Genomic DNA, 15,771 nt, shown 5'->3' on the forward strand with positions numbered 1-15,771 from the left:
ATCTGAGGGGGTTTTACAAGCATTGGAAGATCTAATCTGTTATTGTGATTGGTAGAAGTGACTTGAAACCTACCTTGGAAGTTTTGAGAACTACTGGATGGACAAAGGACAAATACAAGGGACAGCCTTCTTCTATGCTGTATCTTTTCAATCCTGTGTCTACATTTTGAGATGATTCCATTAATTTTATTTATTTATTTATTTAGTTAGTTAGTTAGTTAGTTATAGATTTTATTTATTTATTCACGAGAGACACAGAGAGGCGGAGAGTAGGCAGAGGGAGAAGCAGGCTCCCTGCGAGGAGCCCAATGCAGGGCTGGATCCCAGGACCTGGGATCACGCCCTGAGCCAAAGGCAGATGCTCAACCACTGAGCCACCCAGGTGCCCCAATTAATCTCTTTTAAAGAAACTTCTGGAGGCGACCCCTGGGGTCTGGGCTTCTGAACAGTACCCTGACAGTGGAGGTGTACTGAATTGCTTTTTTGCAGTTACTCTTCCATTTTACAATAGGAACTAACATTCAGTGCCAACACTATGTTTGAGCTTTGCGTGGATTATATTATTTAAACATTATTATGGGGAACCTGGGTGGCTCAGTGATTGAGCATCTGTCTTTGGCTCAGGTCATGATCCCGGGATCTGGGATCGAGTCCCACATCAGTCCCCTTGCAGGGAGCCTGCTTCTCCCTCTGCCTGTGTCTCTGCCCCCCTCTCTCTCTCTGTGTGTCTCTCATGAATAAATAAAGAAAATCTTTTTTAAAAATAAAGATTATTATAACCCTGTGAGGTAGGTGCTATTTCTTCCTCCTATTTTACACCTAAGGGAACGAAAGCTCAGGGGTTAAGTAACCTGATCAAGCAGAAATGTCTAGGAAGCCAGAAATTAGGACTAGAATTCAGGCATCTGAATACAGAGCCCTACTGTGTTCTCTATTTGCCTTTTATGTGTCTCACTGGATTATAATTAATCTTCATTGCCTCTTTACTAGTCTATACACTCACTGAGGGCTGGGCCCTGGCTTCATTCTTATCTGTATCCACAGATGAGCCTCCTCCCACACCCCATCCCATTAATCTCCCCATTGGCTGATGAGGTTCTGTGAAGGAAATCCAGGTGGCAACTTGAGCTGACCTCACACTGGTAACTCCAAGTCAGAACCCAAACATTCCGTAGGGAACATTTTCTTAGTTCCTCAGATAAATAGAGGGCAGATACTGCACTATAGCTAAATATTTCCTTTCATTCATATGATAAAAGACTAACAGTTTTGGAGTGATGGACAAAGTTAGAAGTTCTTTCACCATTCTAGTTTTGTTTTTAATGGAATATCCAATTCTTTTATGCTTGCCTTATGGAGGTGAGTTCAAACCAGTTGAACTAGCAACAGACTTAATGAGTAGCTTCAACTATCGTTTTTACTAGTTCATGGGAAATAAAAAGGGGTAATGACATTTCACTGCTATGAGTTTTCTTTTCAAGGCTACAAACAGCTACAAACATCCGCAAATGTCACTAAGCAGAAAGGACTTACTTCAAGACCCAGAGGTAAGTCATTATATTACTCATTTGGTGAAATGAGAACCAAAGTCTGGGGTCCTCCTATTTGCTATACCAATGTGTCTTTTTTTTGTGTATTTGTTAGTAGCATGGTCTATACAATAATATAATTACATAAGCATTGCTTGGAAATTAATCCTATATTATTCTCTCTCTGTAAGCTGTGCTTTCTTTTAGGGGTGCCTGGGTGGCTCAGTGGTTGAGCGTCTGCCTTCGGCCCAGGGCGTGATCCTGGAGTCCCAGGATCGAGTCCCACATCGGGCTCCCTGCATGGAGCCTGCTTCTCCCTCTGCCTGTGTCCCTGCTTCTCTCTCTCTCTCTCTCTCTCTCTCATGAATAAATAAATAAATCTTAAAAAAAAGAAATTGCCAGGCTTCTCTTTCATTTCACTTAGCACACACAGAAACTGAGACCACATCAGGATCATTTGAATGTGTCTCTATGACTTTAATTGTAATTTGAGGCATGTTTTGGTGGTGGACCCATATGAATCCAGATACGGATGCCTTGCAAGTGTAAAATGTTCTTTATCATCATCTGCCTTCTGTGATTTGCACTCTGAGTCCTGAAACTCTGTGTATCTAAAACAGAGAAACTGACCTTGACAGTTGGTGAAGTCAGGCCCCAACTCTTTGTGAAGATATGTGGTAGTTATAAACAACCTCTATTCTGTACAAGGGAAATGCTATCTGCACAATATAATAGCATCTAATTTCTGTAGGAAGAAAGGATACTGCCATGGGGCCCTCCCTGGCACTGGCTCTCTGACCTTTTGCCACAGACCCCTTCAAATCTGTGAGGTCCTCAACCAGCTCATGTGACTGCAAAAACAGATCAGAAGCCAAATGCATTATGTTCTTACACTCTGTATTCATAAAAGGATACACTAGATGCAAACAAAAGAAATTGCAAATTAAATCACATATTTCAATGAGGCATTGTAATAAATTTATTAACAGCATTTACCATCTTAGCTATTAGGTCCCCTTGTCTAATACCAAGTTATTTCTTTATTTTCCTAAATCTATCTTAAACTTGTCTCTTCTCTCTGATTCCTTTGAATGGCCTTCTAGCTCCGAGATCTACTATGCCCAACCAATTCCCAAGGCATCATGGTAAGTCAAGGGATCTGGGAGGGTGGTGGGGATTCAGGGACATTCCCAAAGCTGTTGTGGTGTATGGCTCCAGAGGACACCCCCACAGTGCTCATCACTAATTTGTACAGCCCTTTATGCAAATTAGAAAAAGGAGTCCCCCTGGGTGGTTGATTCAGGCATGATGCCACTCAGAGAAGATTAGGAAATAGCACATGTCAAAGAATCAGGAAATACAGAGAATCTTAAAAACACAATTAATACATCCAGCAATCCTGGACACATTATTGATTTTTTTAAAGCTTAGCTATGAATATTTCACTTGCCTGTTCACCCCCATACTGCCAAAGCCAAGAGACCTGGGATTCTAATCTTTACCTTGAAACCAACTTGTGCTGTGAGCTTCCACTAGAGAAACCTCCGAGGTGCCTGAGCTTTGGGTCCCAAGTGCAGGTTCCAATATGGAGATAGAGGACAGAATTGTTTTAGATTATTGAAGACTCAATTTTCTCTGTAATTCTTAGTGCTTGGTTATATGGAAAGAAGCTTAATTCATAATAAAGGAAATATTCATTCCAGTTTTCAGCTATCATGTTGAAAGTAGACAGAATATTTCATTAAAAAACTGGCAAAGGAGTTGGGAAATACAATCTCTCTCTATCTCTCTCTCTCTCTCTCTCTCTCTCTTTCTCTCTCTCTCTCTCTTTAAGTAGGCTCCATGCCCAGTGTGGAGCCCAATGTGGGGCTTGAACTCATGACCCTGAGATCAAGACCTGAGCAAAATCAAAAGTCAGATGCTTAGCCAACTGAGACACCCAGGCGCCCCTAATCTAACATTTTTTTTAATTGAAGTATAATTAACATAGTATCCTGTTAGTTTCAAGTGTATATAATCTCATATCTGGTGTGTAGGCTAGGAACAAGTGCAACTTCTATAAAGGGCCATTGACTATTCTTAAAATAAAAAGAATGTATATACTTTTTGGCCCAGAGTATTGAAATATACCTGAGATTTATTTTTAATCAGGTATGATAAGACATACAGATGTGGAAATTATTGTTCATGAAGGAAGAACATTATACTCACAGATTTCTAGAAGCAGGAAGCAGAGGGATGAGAGGGAAGAGCATGGCCCCGAGTTTTTATTGGTGTTTTCAAGGGAAGGAATGGGTGACGTGGGTAGGTACACTGAGTAGTGGAGAATTGGAATGATTATGGTGGGTTCTGGGCTATAGGAGTGGTTTCTAGTTGTCCAGCACCTGGCCCTGGGATAATTTAGGGCAGGGGGAACATTGGCTTCGTGCATGAGAGGTAGTTAGGAGTGTGGGCTCTGGATTGGATGGTTTATATCAAAGGCATGCTCACAGGGGAGTTGTTTGAGATTTGTAGGAAATAGCCCTGGGAGGGACAGTCTGTCCAGGATCAAACCCTCAAATACCAAAGTTTCAAAAACATAGAAAATAGGAAGCCTGACTGGCTCAGTCAGTGGAGTGTGCAACTTTGGTCTCAAGCAACTCATATGTTGGGTGTAGAGATTACTTAAAAACAAAATAACTTAAAAATACAGAAAATAAGAAAATATAGTCAATATACACAGAAGTTTCATTTCTAGGAGATTTTATTAAAAAGTGTTTCTCAGGGTGCCTGGATGGTGCAGTTAGTTAATTATTTGACTCTTGATTTCAGCTCAGGTCATGATCTCAGGATCATGAGATTGAGTCCTTCTTTGGGCTCTGCGCCCAGTAGGGATTCTGCTAGAGATTCTCTCTCCCTCTGCCCCTTCCCCCATGCCCACTCTCTCAGATAAATGAGTAAATCTTTTTTAAAAATGTTTCTCATTTCTCTAACCCACTTATTCTCCTTTTCTTCTTGATGACTTTCACATCTATTTTTCTTGTTCAGCACAACCCCCAACATGTTTACCTTACTCTCACCCTTGTTTCTTCCATCACTGGCAACATACAAGCTGTCAAAAGAGAGTATCTGCATCTCCCTTCCCCCATCTACCTGCAATTGCACCGTTGTTCTCTGCCTTCCTTCCTTTCCAGGGCAAGGATGGCCCCAGCCAGTGAGCCAGTATCCATTTCTGCCAACTCACAGGTGCTACTGGCAATTCTCTCCCCATTTCCTGTAGTATCACAACTTAGAGTATCACTCCCATTCTCCTATGAATGTACTGTCAATTCTCTCATCTTAGAAAGCAAAACCCATCTCTTGATCCCATAAGCTCTTCTGGAATATGCCCTGACTGCTCCCCCACAACACTAAGTTCCTCAAGAGTTTCTAAAACTACTGTCTTCAATTCCTTTCCTCCTGTCCTCTGTTGAACTGTTAAAGTCACTAGGGCAACTCCACCACATTGTTAGCACTGCCTGAGTCCGTTCTTCCAATGACCTTCCCAGGGTCAAACCCAGAGGCCATATTGATATCTTCTGTAACTCATTTTTTCTCTCTGCCCCAGTATTTCATTGGGAAAACCTGAAAGCACATAGGAGAGTAGAAAAAAATCATAGAGTGAACACCCACATTCTCCACGCCTGTGGTCTACAATTATGCATTTTATACCACTAGCCTTTTCATAGCTCAGGTTCTTTTCATCATGCTCACCTGACCCTCATTGATGGGTGAACTTCAGGGAAGTTTTTAGTTTAGTTGCAGAACTCCTTCTGCGCCAGAGAGAGGGAAGGCCAAGTGCAGGACAAAGATCACCTCAATGTGTCAGATTTTACAAGTGGCTGAATAATGTACTTACTTTGCCAGTTGTTCTTTCATTTAAAATTAAAATTAAATGATATGAATGATAACTCTCTGGTTATTTTTTTTTAATTTCAGGTAATGGGAAGGGTGATACACCTAGCCCTATAAAGAACAACCAGAGTTTTAAGGCACATTCGACACCCCTGAACACCGACACCTGGAATGCAGGTTCCTGGAATGGCATTCTTGATTTCTAACACCCTTTCAGCACAGCACTGCACACCCTGAGACCATCAAAGAAACATGTGAATTGTCAAACTAAAGCCACTCTCCAGGGTGCCTGGATGGCTCAGTGGTTGAGCGGCTGCCTTTGGCTCAGGTTGTGATCCTGGGGACCTGGGATCAAGCCCTGCATCAGGCTCCCCAGGGAGCCTGTTTCTCCTTCTGCCTATGTCTCTGCCTCTCTCTGTGTCTCTCATGAATAAATAAATAAATAAAAGTTTTTTAAAAACCACTCTCCTTTCAGCTACAGAGATGGCAGGTGCTGCTATACAGAGCCAGAGATCCTGTGTCTCTACAGAGTGAAAAAGGGCTTTGACAAAGGACAAGAGGCAGAGGAAGCAAAGGGAGTTAGAGATTACACGGGAATTCTAATTATATCTGTTCACACGGGCTGTGCAATCTAGCCTCCATATTTTTAAAAATCAAGGATGCTATCTTTTATGGTACTTCTGATTTTGTCTCCCATCCCCTTTTAGAATAACAATATGATTAACAAATCTATTGACTGATAGACATAAGTGAAATGAAATTTTATGAGAACTTTTCTTTCCATTTTCAGCACTGATTCCACACAGATCTGCTCTTGTTCAAGTAATTGTAATTGCGTGCGTAGCCTTCAGCATTGCCCTGATATGTGGAATTACTATTTCCTATGTGATATAGTAAGTATATACTAAGTATCATTTACCATCCTCAAGTAAGACATAACAAACTAACTAGATTATTTAGTATCGACAATGGTAATAATGATGATTCTTATAATCACTAAATTTTTATAGTCTTTCTAAATTTCCACACTAGCATTTTTCAGAATATGGACCGTACTCATGTTGGGTCATAATATAAATTTAAAAAAATAAATAGAAAAAAATAATAAATAAATAGGACAGAATACAACTTAGTAGGATAGAAAATATTAGAAAGCATTACATGTATTAATGTAAATGCTGATTTTTAACTTTTCAGACAGACAAATACACAGTTATGAGGCAAAATGTATTTCCTATTGTGGATCATAGTCAAAATGTTTGAAAGCCACTAAGATGCTTCCATCCTTCCAAAAGGTGATGTTCTAAAGTGAGCTTGATACTTTGACAGGAATCTAAGGCAAAGCAGAAAAATTGTGACTGCTCTCTTTTCAGTAGACATTTGTTATTATCTGGGAAAACAGTAGCATTTGGGGAAGATACTTCATCTTGTTTGCACAAATAAAGTTTGTGGTCAAGCTCTTTCAAATGATGTGATCATTTAGAGTTAGTATTAGACAAAATGCAGACTCTGAATTTATGCTATTCTGACCAGAATGATATACTGATTCCTTCTCCAAGATTCAGTGCCAGGATTCTGTTATATCCCATCAGAAACAGCTTGCGGAAGTAATACATTATTTGATCTATTGGAATTGAGCATGAACACAAGGAATATGTTGGCGTGTATGGGGTATTTTTTAAGATACTCATTTTAGGACCACCTTTGAGTATGTCCAATAAAGGCAAATAAGATTAAAGGTAAAATTGAAGACATTTTACAAATGAGAGGGTGTAACTAGCGTGTTTAGTTCTGAGATATATAACATGGTGATCTTTCACTCTATTTATGTAGCTGCATTTTCAGTTTATTTTCATTAGTATAGACAATGATGTTAATATAGAGAGAGTTTTCTAATATTATTCACTAAAAAATCCTCTGGGACTTGCAATGCCCAGTTATGTTGCTGAGCTAATGTCAACTCTCAACAGCTTTTATATTTGTGTTACTCATAGGGCCACATCAAGCTATTTTAGAGCATGAGGCAAAAGGAAAAATATATCCCCCAAAGTACATGATTCAATGTAATTTCTAGTGCTTAATTTTTTCCAGGAATAGATTTTTTAAGAGTTTTTAATTTATTTATTCATGAGAGACCGAGAGAGAGAGAGAGAGACAGAGAGAGAGAGAGACAGAGACACAGGTAGAAGGAGAAGCAGGCTCCATGTAGGGAGCCCGACGTGGGACTCGATCCCAGGTCTCCAGGATCACGCCCTGGGCTGAAGGCGGTGCTAAACCCCTGAGCCACCCAGGCTGCCCCAGGAATAGATTTTGAAAATACTATTGTTGGGCAACCCCGGTAGTGCAGCGGTTTAGTGCTGCCTGCAGCCCAGGGTGTGATCCTGGAGACCTGGGATCCAGTCCCATGTCAGGCTCCCCGCACAGAGCCTGCTTATCCCTCTGCCTGTGTCTCTGTCTCCCTCTCTTTCCGTGTGTCTCTCATGAATAAATAAATAAAATTTTTAAAAAAAGAAATAAAATACTATTGGTAAGTTTGCTTTCATTTAAACCAGGAAAGTAAAATAATAATAAATTCTGTTTCTGGTATAGATAAAATATTTAAACTTAAGGTGAATTTTGATATGCTACTTTTCAAATTGGTAATACATTATCAACTTCTTTAATGTTTTGGAAAAAAATAACTACTTAATACATAAAAAACATGGGGCACCTGGGTGGCACAGTTGGTTGGTTGGGTGTTGGACTCTTGGTTTTGGCTGAGGTCATAATCTCAGGGTTGGGGGATCAAGCCCCACCTGGAGCTCCACACTCAGCCAGAGTCAGCTTGGGACTCTCCTTCCCTTTCCCTCTGCCCCTCCAGACCCCACCCCATCTCTGAAATAAATAAATAAATCTTAAAACAAATTGTATTTTTTAGGTTTTATTTATTTATTCATGAGAGACACACAGAGAGAGGCAGAGACATAGGCAGAGGGAAAAGCAGGCTCCCTGTGGCAAGCCTAATATGGAACTCAATCCCAGGACCCCAGAATCATAACCTGAGCCAAAGGCAGATGATCAACAACTGAGCCACCCAAGCACCCCTTTAAACAAATTTTTAAAAGGATTCTGTTTATTTATTTGAGAGAGAGAGCCATAGAGAGCAGGAGTAGGGAGGAGCAGGGGAGGGGCAGACCCAGAAGGAGAAATAGACTCCCCACTAAGTAGGGAGACTGATCCTGGCTCAACCCTAAGACCCTGGGATCATGACCTGAAATGAAGGCAGATGCTTAAGCAAGTGAACGACCCATACAACCCTAAGTAAATAAATCTAAAAAAATTACATAAGAGACCCCTGGGTGGCTCAGTGATTGAGCATCTGCCTTTGGCTCAGGGCGGGATCCCCATCTGGGGATTGAGTCCCACATCAGGCTTCCTGCAAGGAGCCTGCTTTTCCCTCTGTCTATGTCTCTGCCTCTCTCTCTTTCATGAATAAATAAAATCTTTAAAAATATAAAAATTAAAAATATATAAAAACATATATAAGGGGCTCACGTTTTTCTTTTGACCCAGGTTCCCATATGGTTCATCATAGCACTATTGGATCCTATGTTTATTTGAAATTTTGATATTTGGTTTATCACAGATTTTTTTTCATTCATTTCAATTTAAGGTATTGAGCTACAATATTTACCATCATTACTGAGTTTTTTTTTTTTTTGGCACATCTTGCAATTGTAATAAAGACATTGGGACAAGACCAGGATTTGGGTAATTACTCTTTTTTTTAAGATTTTATTTATTTATTTTATTTATTCATGAGAGAGACAGAGAGAGAGAGAGAGATGCAGAGACACAGGCAGAGGGAAAAGCAGGCTCCATGCAGGAAGCCTGACATGGGACTCGATCCCAGGACTCCAGAATCACGCCCTGGGCCAAAGGCAGGCGCTAAACCACTGATCCAGCCGGGCTGCCCTATTCTTTTTTTCTTTTTTAAGATTTTATTTATTTATTTATTTATTCATTAGAGACACAGAGAGAGAGAGGCAGAGAAAGAAGCAGGCTCTATGCAGGTAGCCCAATGTGGGACTTGATCCTGGGACCCCGGGATCACAGCCTGAGCTGGAAGGCAGATGCTTAACTGCTAAGCCACCCAGGCGTCCCTTGGGTAATTATTCTTTTTTTTTAATTTTTTAAAATTTATTTATGATAGAGAGAGAGAGAGAGAGAGGCAGAGACATAAGCAGAGGGAGAAGCAGGCTCCATGCACCGGGAGCCCAAGGTGGGATTCGATCCCTGGTCTCCAGGATGGCGCCCTGGGCCAAAGGCAGGCGCTAAACCACTGCGCCACCCAGGGATCCCCAGGTAATTATTCTTAATGATGTTTAGGATCAGCCTAGTTCTTCCTAATTACATACATCAAACAGAATTAGGAAGGTATTAAAAAAAAAAAAGGAAGGTATGTATGTTAGGAAAAAGGAAAGCATTCTATTACCCCTTTTCACATAGCTGCTTGAAAATCCACTTCCAGGGCTTAATCTGGGGTGGGGTGAGCAAGGCACCTACCTCAGGTACAAAATTTAAGAGGGTGCCAAAAAACTCAGTCATCAAGATGAATAGTATTTTATTTTATTTTAAAGATTTTATTTATTTATTTGATAGCACAACCAAGGGGAGCAACAGAGGGAGAGGAAGAAGCTGGCTTCCCATGGAGCAGGGAGCCCAATGTGGGGCATGATCCTAGGAACTGGAATCATGACCTAAGCTGAAGGCAGATGCCTAACCAACTGGGCCACCCAGGTGCCCCAAAATGAATAATATTTGAAGGCAATATTTTATAAAATCTAAATTTATTTAACAAAATATCCACAATGAACAAAATACCACCATTTTAAATACAGGATCAGTAACAGTGCCAGGTCAAGCTATTTCAGAGGGTGAGCAAAAGGAAAAATCAGTAATACCTAGATGGACTTTATTTAAAATGTTGATATTTTGTTCATCGTGGATTTCTTGGCATTCATTTTTCTTTTGTAAAATATTGCATTAAGATATTATTTAGCCTAGGGATCCCTGGGTGGCTTGGCGGTTTGGCACCTGCATTTGGCCCAGGGTATGATCCTGGAGTCCCGGGATCGAGTCCCACATCGGGCTCCCGGCATGGAGCCTGCTTCTCCCTCTGCCTGTGTCTCCGCCCCCCGCCCCGCCGTGTGTGTGTGTGTGTGTGTGTGTGTGTGTGTGTGTGTGTGTTTATCATGAATAAATAAATAAATAAATCTTTTTAAAAAAGATATTATTTAGCCTAAAAAGAAGACATTATTATATTCTTATATTATTTTGTGCCCCCCATGAGTTCCTATTCCCCTCATCTAATGCTGGCCCTGAGCCACATTGGGCATCCTTGCCCATCTTCTTCCTATCAGTACACACCAGAGCCCAATCTGCTTCTGCCTCCCTCCCCTGACTACCACCATGTACCAGTGACTTGTTTCCAGTTGAAGATCACAGGATTAAGATGTAATGATTTACCGTGAAAATTGTGCTCTTAAATTCATCCACATTATTCTCCAGTCGGCTGGTCCAGGCTGAGGAAAGACAGCAACTGGTGTGGCTTTATAACAATGTCAGGATACCATTTCTGGAAGATGAGGACGAGGTCTCTGAGGATGAGAGCCAGGATGAGTCCACCTACCTACTTCCAGAGAATGAGAAAGAGCTGGAAAAGTTCATTCACTCAGGTAATTAACCCACCAGTTTATCATGTCAGATGCAGAGTCACATGAAAACTGAGCTGGATTTGATGGTTTGTTTTTCAAAGACAAAGCTAGGAGAGACTTAATGGAGTTTGAGGTAATAAAAGCAAATGTTTACAGTCAGACCTACAGAAATGAACTGTTTTCATCACATTACACAGAGAGCAAACAGCCACGAGTTGCTTGGTCCCTTTTGTGAGGTAATTCCAAGGACCAGAAGCAGAGTTCAGGGGACAAAACTTTCCCCAGACTACACATTTCCCTTTAACACACTTTACAGTGTGGTGTTATTCCTGAGTCTAGAACACAGACAGGTGTCTCTCTGTCACAGTTGGCCTCCCTCTGATGTGGAAACAGGATCCAGGCCCAGAAAACAGACCCTTGTGTGAGAGATGCTCACCACGCCTGCAAGTTTTTGTGAGGAGAAGGCAGGATGTGTGTTCATATACACCTGATTTTATAGAAGTTCTGAGATTCTTGGATTCTCAATTTAAAAAATTCTACAGCAAAAATATGTAGAGTGTGGTGTCTGATTCAACCATGGAGGCATTCCTGGTATGGATCTCCTCTCTGACATCCCCAGACACAGATGGTCAGAGAAAGGCTAGAGGCCAGGAACACAGTGATCAGCAGTGCTTACTGATGCAAGCCCCTAGTTTACCATTAGGAAATATTTTTTCAATGTCTTTTCTTTACATTGAAGTATAACTTTTCTGCATTTAAAAAAAAAACTTTTTATTTTCCAGTGAGTTAACATACAGTGTAATATTAGTTTAAATTGTATAATATAGTGATTCAGCACTTCCATACAACACCTGATGCTCATCACAAGTGCACTCCTTCATCCCCATCAGCTATTTCCTGGTCCTCCCACCCCCTCCCGTCTGATAATCAACAGTTTGTTCTCTATGGTTAAGAGTCTGTTTCTTGGATTGCCTCACTCTCTTTTTCCCACCTTTGCTCATTTATTTTGTTTCTTAAATTACACACAAGTGGGATGCTTGGGTGGCTCAGCAGTTGAGTGTCTGCCTTTGGCCCAGAGCATGATCCTGGTCCAGGGATCGAGTCCTGCATTGGGTTCCCTGTGAGGAGTGTGCTTCTCTCTCTGCGTATGTCTCTGTGTATGTCTCTGCCTCTCTCTGTGTGTCTCTCATGAATAAATAAATAAAATCTTTTTAAAAATTACACACAAGTAAAATCATGATATTTGCCTTTCTCTGACTGACTTACTTCACTTAGCATAATACTCTCTAGCTCCATCCATGACATTGCAAATGGCAAGATTTCATTTCCTTTTATGGCTGAGTAATATTCTATTGTTTATATATACCACATCTTTATCCATTCATCAGCTGACATTTTTTTTTAACTGGTGTGTTTATAAAGCCTGTATATAAGAAGTGAGAAAATAATTTCATTTTTTTGAGGGAAAATAATTTTAAAATTCAATTTCCACCATCCTTTTCAGACAAATAACATTCATTATATCTTGAAAATTCTATTTATACCTTATTTTTTCCAAGTTTTCCCCTCATATCTTTTGTCTCTATTCCTAAGTATCTCAATAACATTATGTCTACATTTTAGTTATTAGATCCAAAAGAAGAAAGCGTATGGAAAACAAGAGATTGAAGAATGAACAAATGTTCATACAGGATACAAAACTGAACAATTCTCTGCACAGTGTATTCTCAGAGAATCTATGAGAGCAAATGAAAGAAATGCAGAACGTGGTAGCCAGTGTGGAGCCAACAGTCACAGGGACAACCCACAACTGGGGACCTGAGAATGACTTACTCCTGGAGAGCTCTGTTCAGAGCACTCTAAAGAAGAAAACTGGAAGTATATAACAGAAAATAAATCCATATGTACAAAAATTCTTGCTTTTTCACTCTCATAGTTCATTTTATAACTATAACTTAATTGGAAAGGAGAGAAATCCAACTTCATCAGTATGAAAGAGAAACTGCCAGGATTTTCTTCTCCTTTTTTTTTTTAAGATTTTATTTATTTATTCATGAGAGACACACAGAGAGAGGCAGAGATCTAGGGAGAGGGAGAAGCAGGTTCCTGTGGGTAGCCCGATGCAGGACTCGATCCCAGAACCCTGGGATCACGACCTTAGCCAAAGGCAGATGCTCAACCACTGAGCCACCTAGGTGTCCCTATTAATGTTTTTAGGATATTCTTTTCTTGCTCCCTAACCAAAAGCACAAATAATTTATTTGGGCCATCTGGCAGACCAAACTAAGAAATCACTCTCATGATACAAAACTTTTCCAGGGATATTATCTATCAATTCCAGTAAATTGTTGCCATTTTACTCACATGGAGACAGAGAATATCAAAATAGTTATGGCAGTGGATTAAGTTGCAATCATCCCTGTTTATTTTTTAAATATTTTATTTATTTATTCATGAGAGACACACAAAGAGAGAGAGAGGCAGAGACACAGGCAGAGGGAGAAGCAGGCTCCATGCAGGGAGGCCGATGTGGGACTCAATGTGGGACTCAATCCCAGGTCTCCAGGATCATGCCCTGGGTCAAAGGCAGGCGCTAAACCGCTGAGCCACCCAGGGATCCCTTCATCCCTGTTTTTAAGGAGCTGGTATCTAGTGAGGAAAAAGGGTCTTCAGGCAAGGAGCTGTAAAGCATGGCCAGTTGTAGTGGATGCTATAAACTGTGGAAATACAGGAGTCAAGACTGAATCCAAATGGGTCAGTGCTTTGGAAAATGGTTTGATGATTCCTCATAATGTTAAACACAGAGTCACTATGTGACCCAGCAATTCCACTCCTTGGGTTGTGTCCAAGAGAACTGAAAAGACACCTACACACACACACACACACACACACACAAAAAAGACACCTACACAGAAAAATCTGTGCACAAATGGTCATAGCAGCACTACTCATAAGAGCAACACGGTGGAAACAATCCAAACGTCCATCAACTGACAAAAAGATAAATAAAATAAGGGGATAGCCATACAACGCAATATTTTTCAGCCATAAGAAAGCAAGAAATACTGATACATCTACAACATAGAAAAACCTTGAAAACATTATGCCAACTGAAATAAGTTAGACTCAAATTTTTAGTCACATATTTTCCAATTGCATTTATACAAAATGCCCTAAACAATCACATCCACAGAGGCAGAAAATAGATAAGTGGTTCCAGGAACTGGGTGAGGGGAAAAAAGGGAAGGACTGCTGATGGTTGTGGGGTTTCTTTTTGGGGTAATGAAAATATTCAAAAATTAAATAATTGTGATGGTTGTACAAGTTGGTGAATATACTAAAATAAAAATACAGGATTATATTCTTTTTAAAAGAGTAAATTTTGTGGGTATGTGAAATAGATCTCAAATGAACTGTTAATTTTTTTTTTTTTTTGTCTGAGGGTGAACTGAAGGCAGACTTGGGCTTCCTGACTCTTCCTTTCAGTTTCCATCTTTCCTAAATTAAGAAAATTATAATAACAACAAAAATCCCAAAGTCCAAAGAATCTTTCAGCCAGCAGTTTGCACCACCTGCCTGGATGGTGCTCCGGGGGTAGAGTTCCACAGGGCATTGGAGACCCAGGGGCAGCAGCCTGAGGAGCTACACCAACTCACAGCCCCTAGGCCTAGATGGGCCTTCAGTGTCCTTCACTGCAACCTCATATCCTTGCACAAGACGCACTCCTCGCTCCTCTGAGATAAAATCCTTTTTTTTTTCAAAGATTTTATTTATTCATGAGAGACACACAGAGAAAGAGGCAGAGACACAGGCAGAGGGAGAAGCAGGCTCCTTGCAGGGAGCCCAATGTGGGACTCGATCCCGGGACCCCAGGATCATGGCCTGAGCCGAAGGCAGATGCTCAACCACTGAGCCACCCAGGTGCCCCTCTTTAGTCAGTACTTGAAACTTACTTTTTCTGATTTAGATAACAATGAAATTGATATTTTGTGATTTTTATTTTTCTTGTTTTTGAAAAATTCTAATGGCTTGAGTTTCATTTTTACTTTAATATTCCCTCCCCCCAAAAAAAATTCCCTCCCAGATTTTCATCTAGCTAGGCTTAATTTTAGGAAAGAAAAATAATTTACTAATATACTAATTTACTAACTTATATAATTTACTAATTATATAATTTACTTTAGTCTTCTTTACGTGGCTATAGTCTAGCATCAACTATATGTTGAGCAATGAGTTATTTTAGTCTTTTTTTAATGTTGTTATTGATATGATAGTCTGACTCTGGTGTATTTATTTGACATGATTAAACCCCGACGAACCCATTACCTTGCCTTCAGAAAATCCTGATAGTTCTAGTTGTTGGGCACTTTCTGTACTTGCCAGAACCATTCCCTTTCCCCTTGCTTCTTTTCTTACCATTTCTCCCATCATACAGATTGTAAGAATAGCATTACTTATGATAAAAGTGCTAAGAATTAAATTGAAATAAGTTTATTTTGCTAAAGTTTTTTGTTTTAATTAGTGCTTAAAAGTATGATGCCTTTAAAAAAAAGCACGATGCCTAGGTGGTTGAGTCAGTTAAGCATCTGCCTTTGGCTCAAGTCATGATCCCAGGGTCCTGGAATCAAGCCCCACATCAGGCTCCCTGCTCAGCGAGGAGCCTGCTTCTCCTT

General features: G+C 40.3%; 1 protein-coding gene across 2 annotated transcripts; it reads left to right on the plus strand.

Annotated features, from left to right (window-relative positions):
- Positions 1–724: 724 nt before the first annotated feature.
- C1H19orf18 (chromosome 1 C19orf18 homolog) lies at positions 725–13,008 on the plus strand. Of its 2 annotated transcripts, XM_038527559.1 has the most exons (7): positions 725–1,359; positions 1,482–1,547; positions 2,633–2,674; positions 5,487–5,579; positions 6,193–6,295; positions 10,953–11,119; positions 12,722–13,008. In XM_038527559.1, the coding sequence occupies exons 1-7, from the start codon at positions 1,278–1,280 to the stop codon at positions 12,838–12,840; spliced, it is 672 nt and encodes a 223-aa protein (XP_038383487.1). In that variant the 5' UTR covers positions 725–1,277; the 3' UTR covers positions 12,841–13,008. The 2 variants fall into 2 exon arrangements, with proteins under 2 accessions (XP_038383487.1, XP_038383488.1); XM_038527560.1 differs by lacking the exon at positions 5,487–5,579.
- The last annotated feature ends 2,763 nt before the right edge of the window (positions 13,009–15,771 follow it).

The sequence above is a fragment of the Canis lupus genome, chromosome 1 (genome assembly GCF_011100685.1).
Source record: "Canis lupus familiaris isolate Mischka breed German Shepherd chromosome 1, alternate assembly UU_Cfam_GSD_1.0, whole genome shotgun sequence".
NCBI lineage: Eukaryota > Metazoa > Chordata > Mammalia > Carnivora > Canidae > Canis > Canis lupus.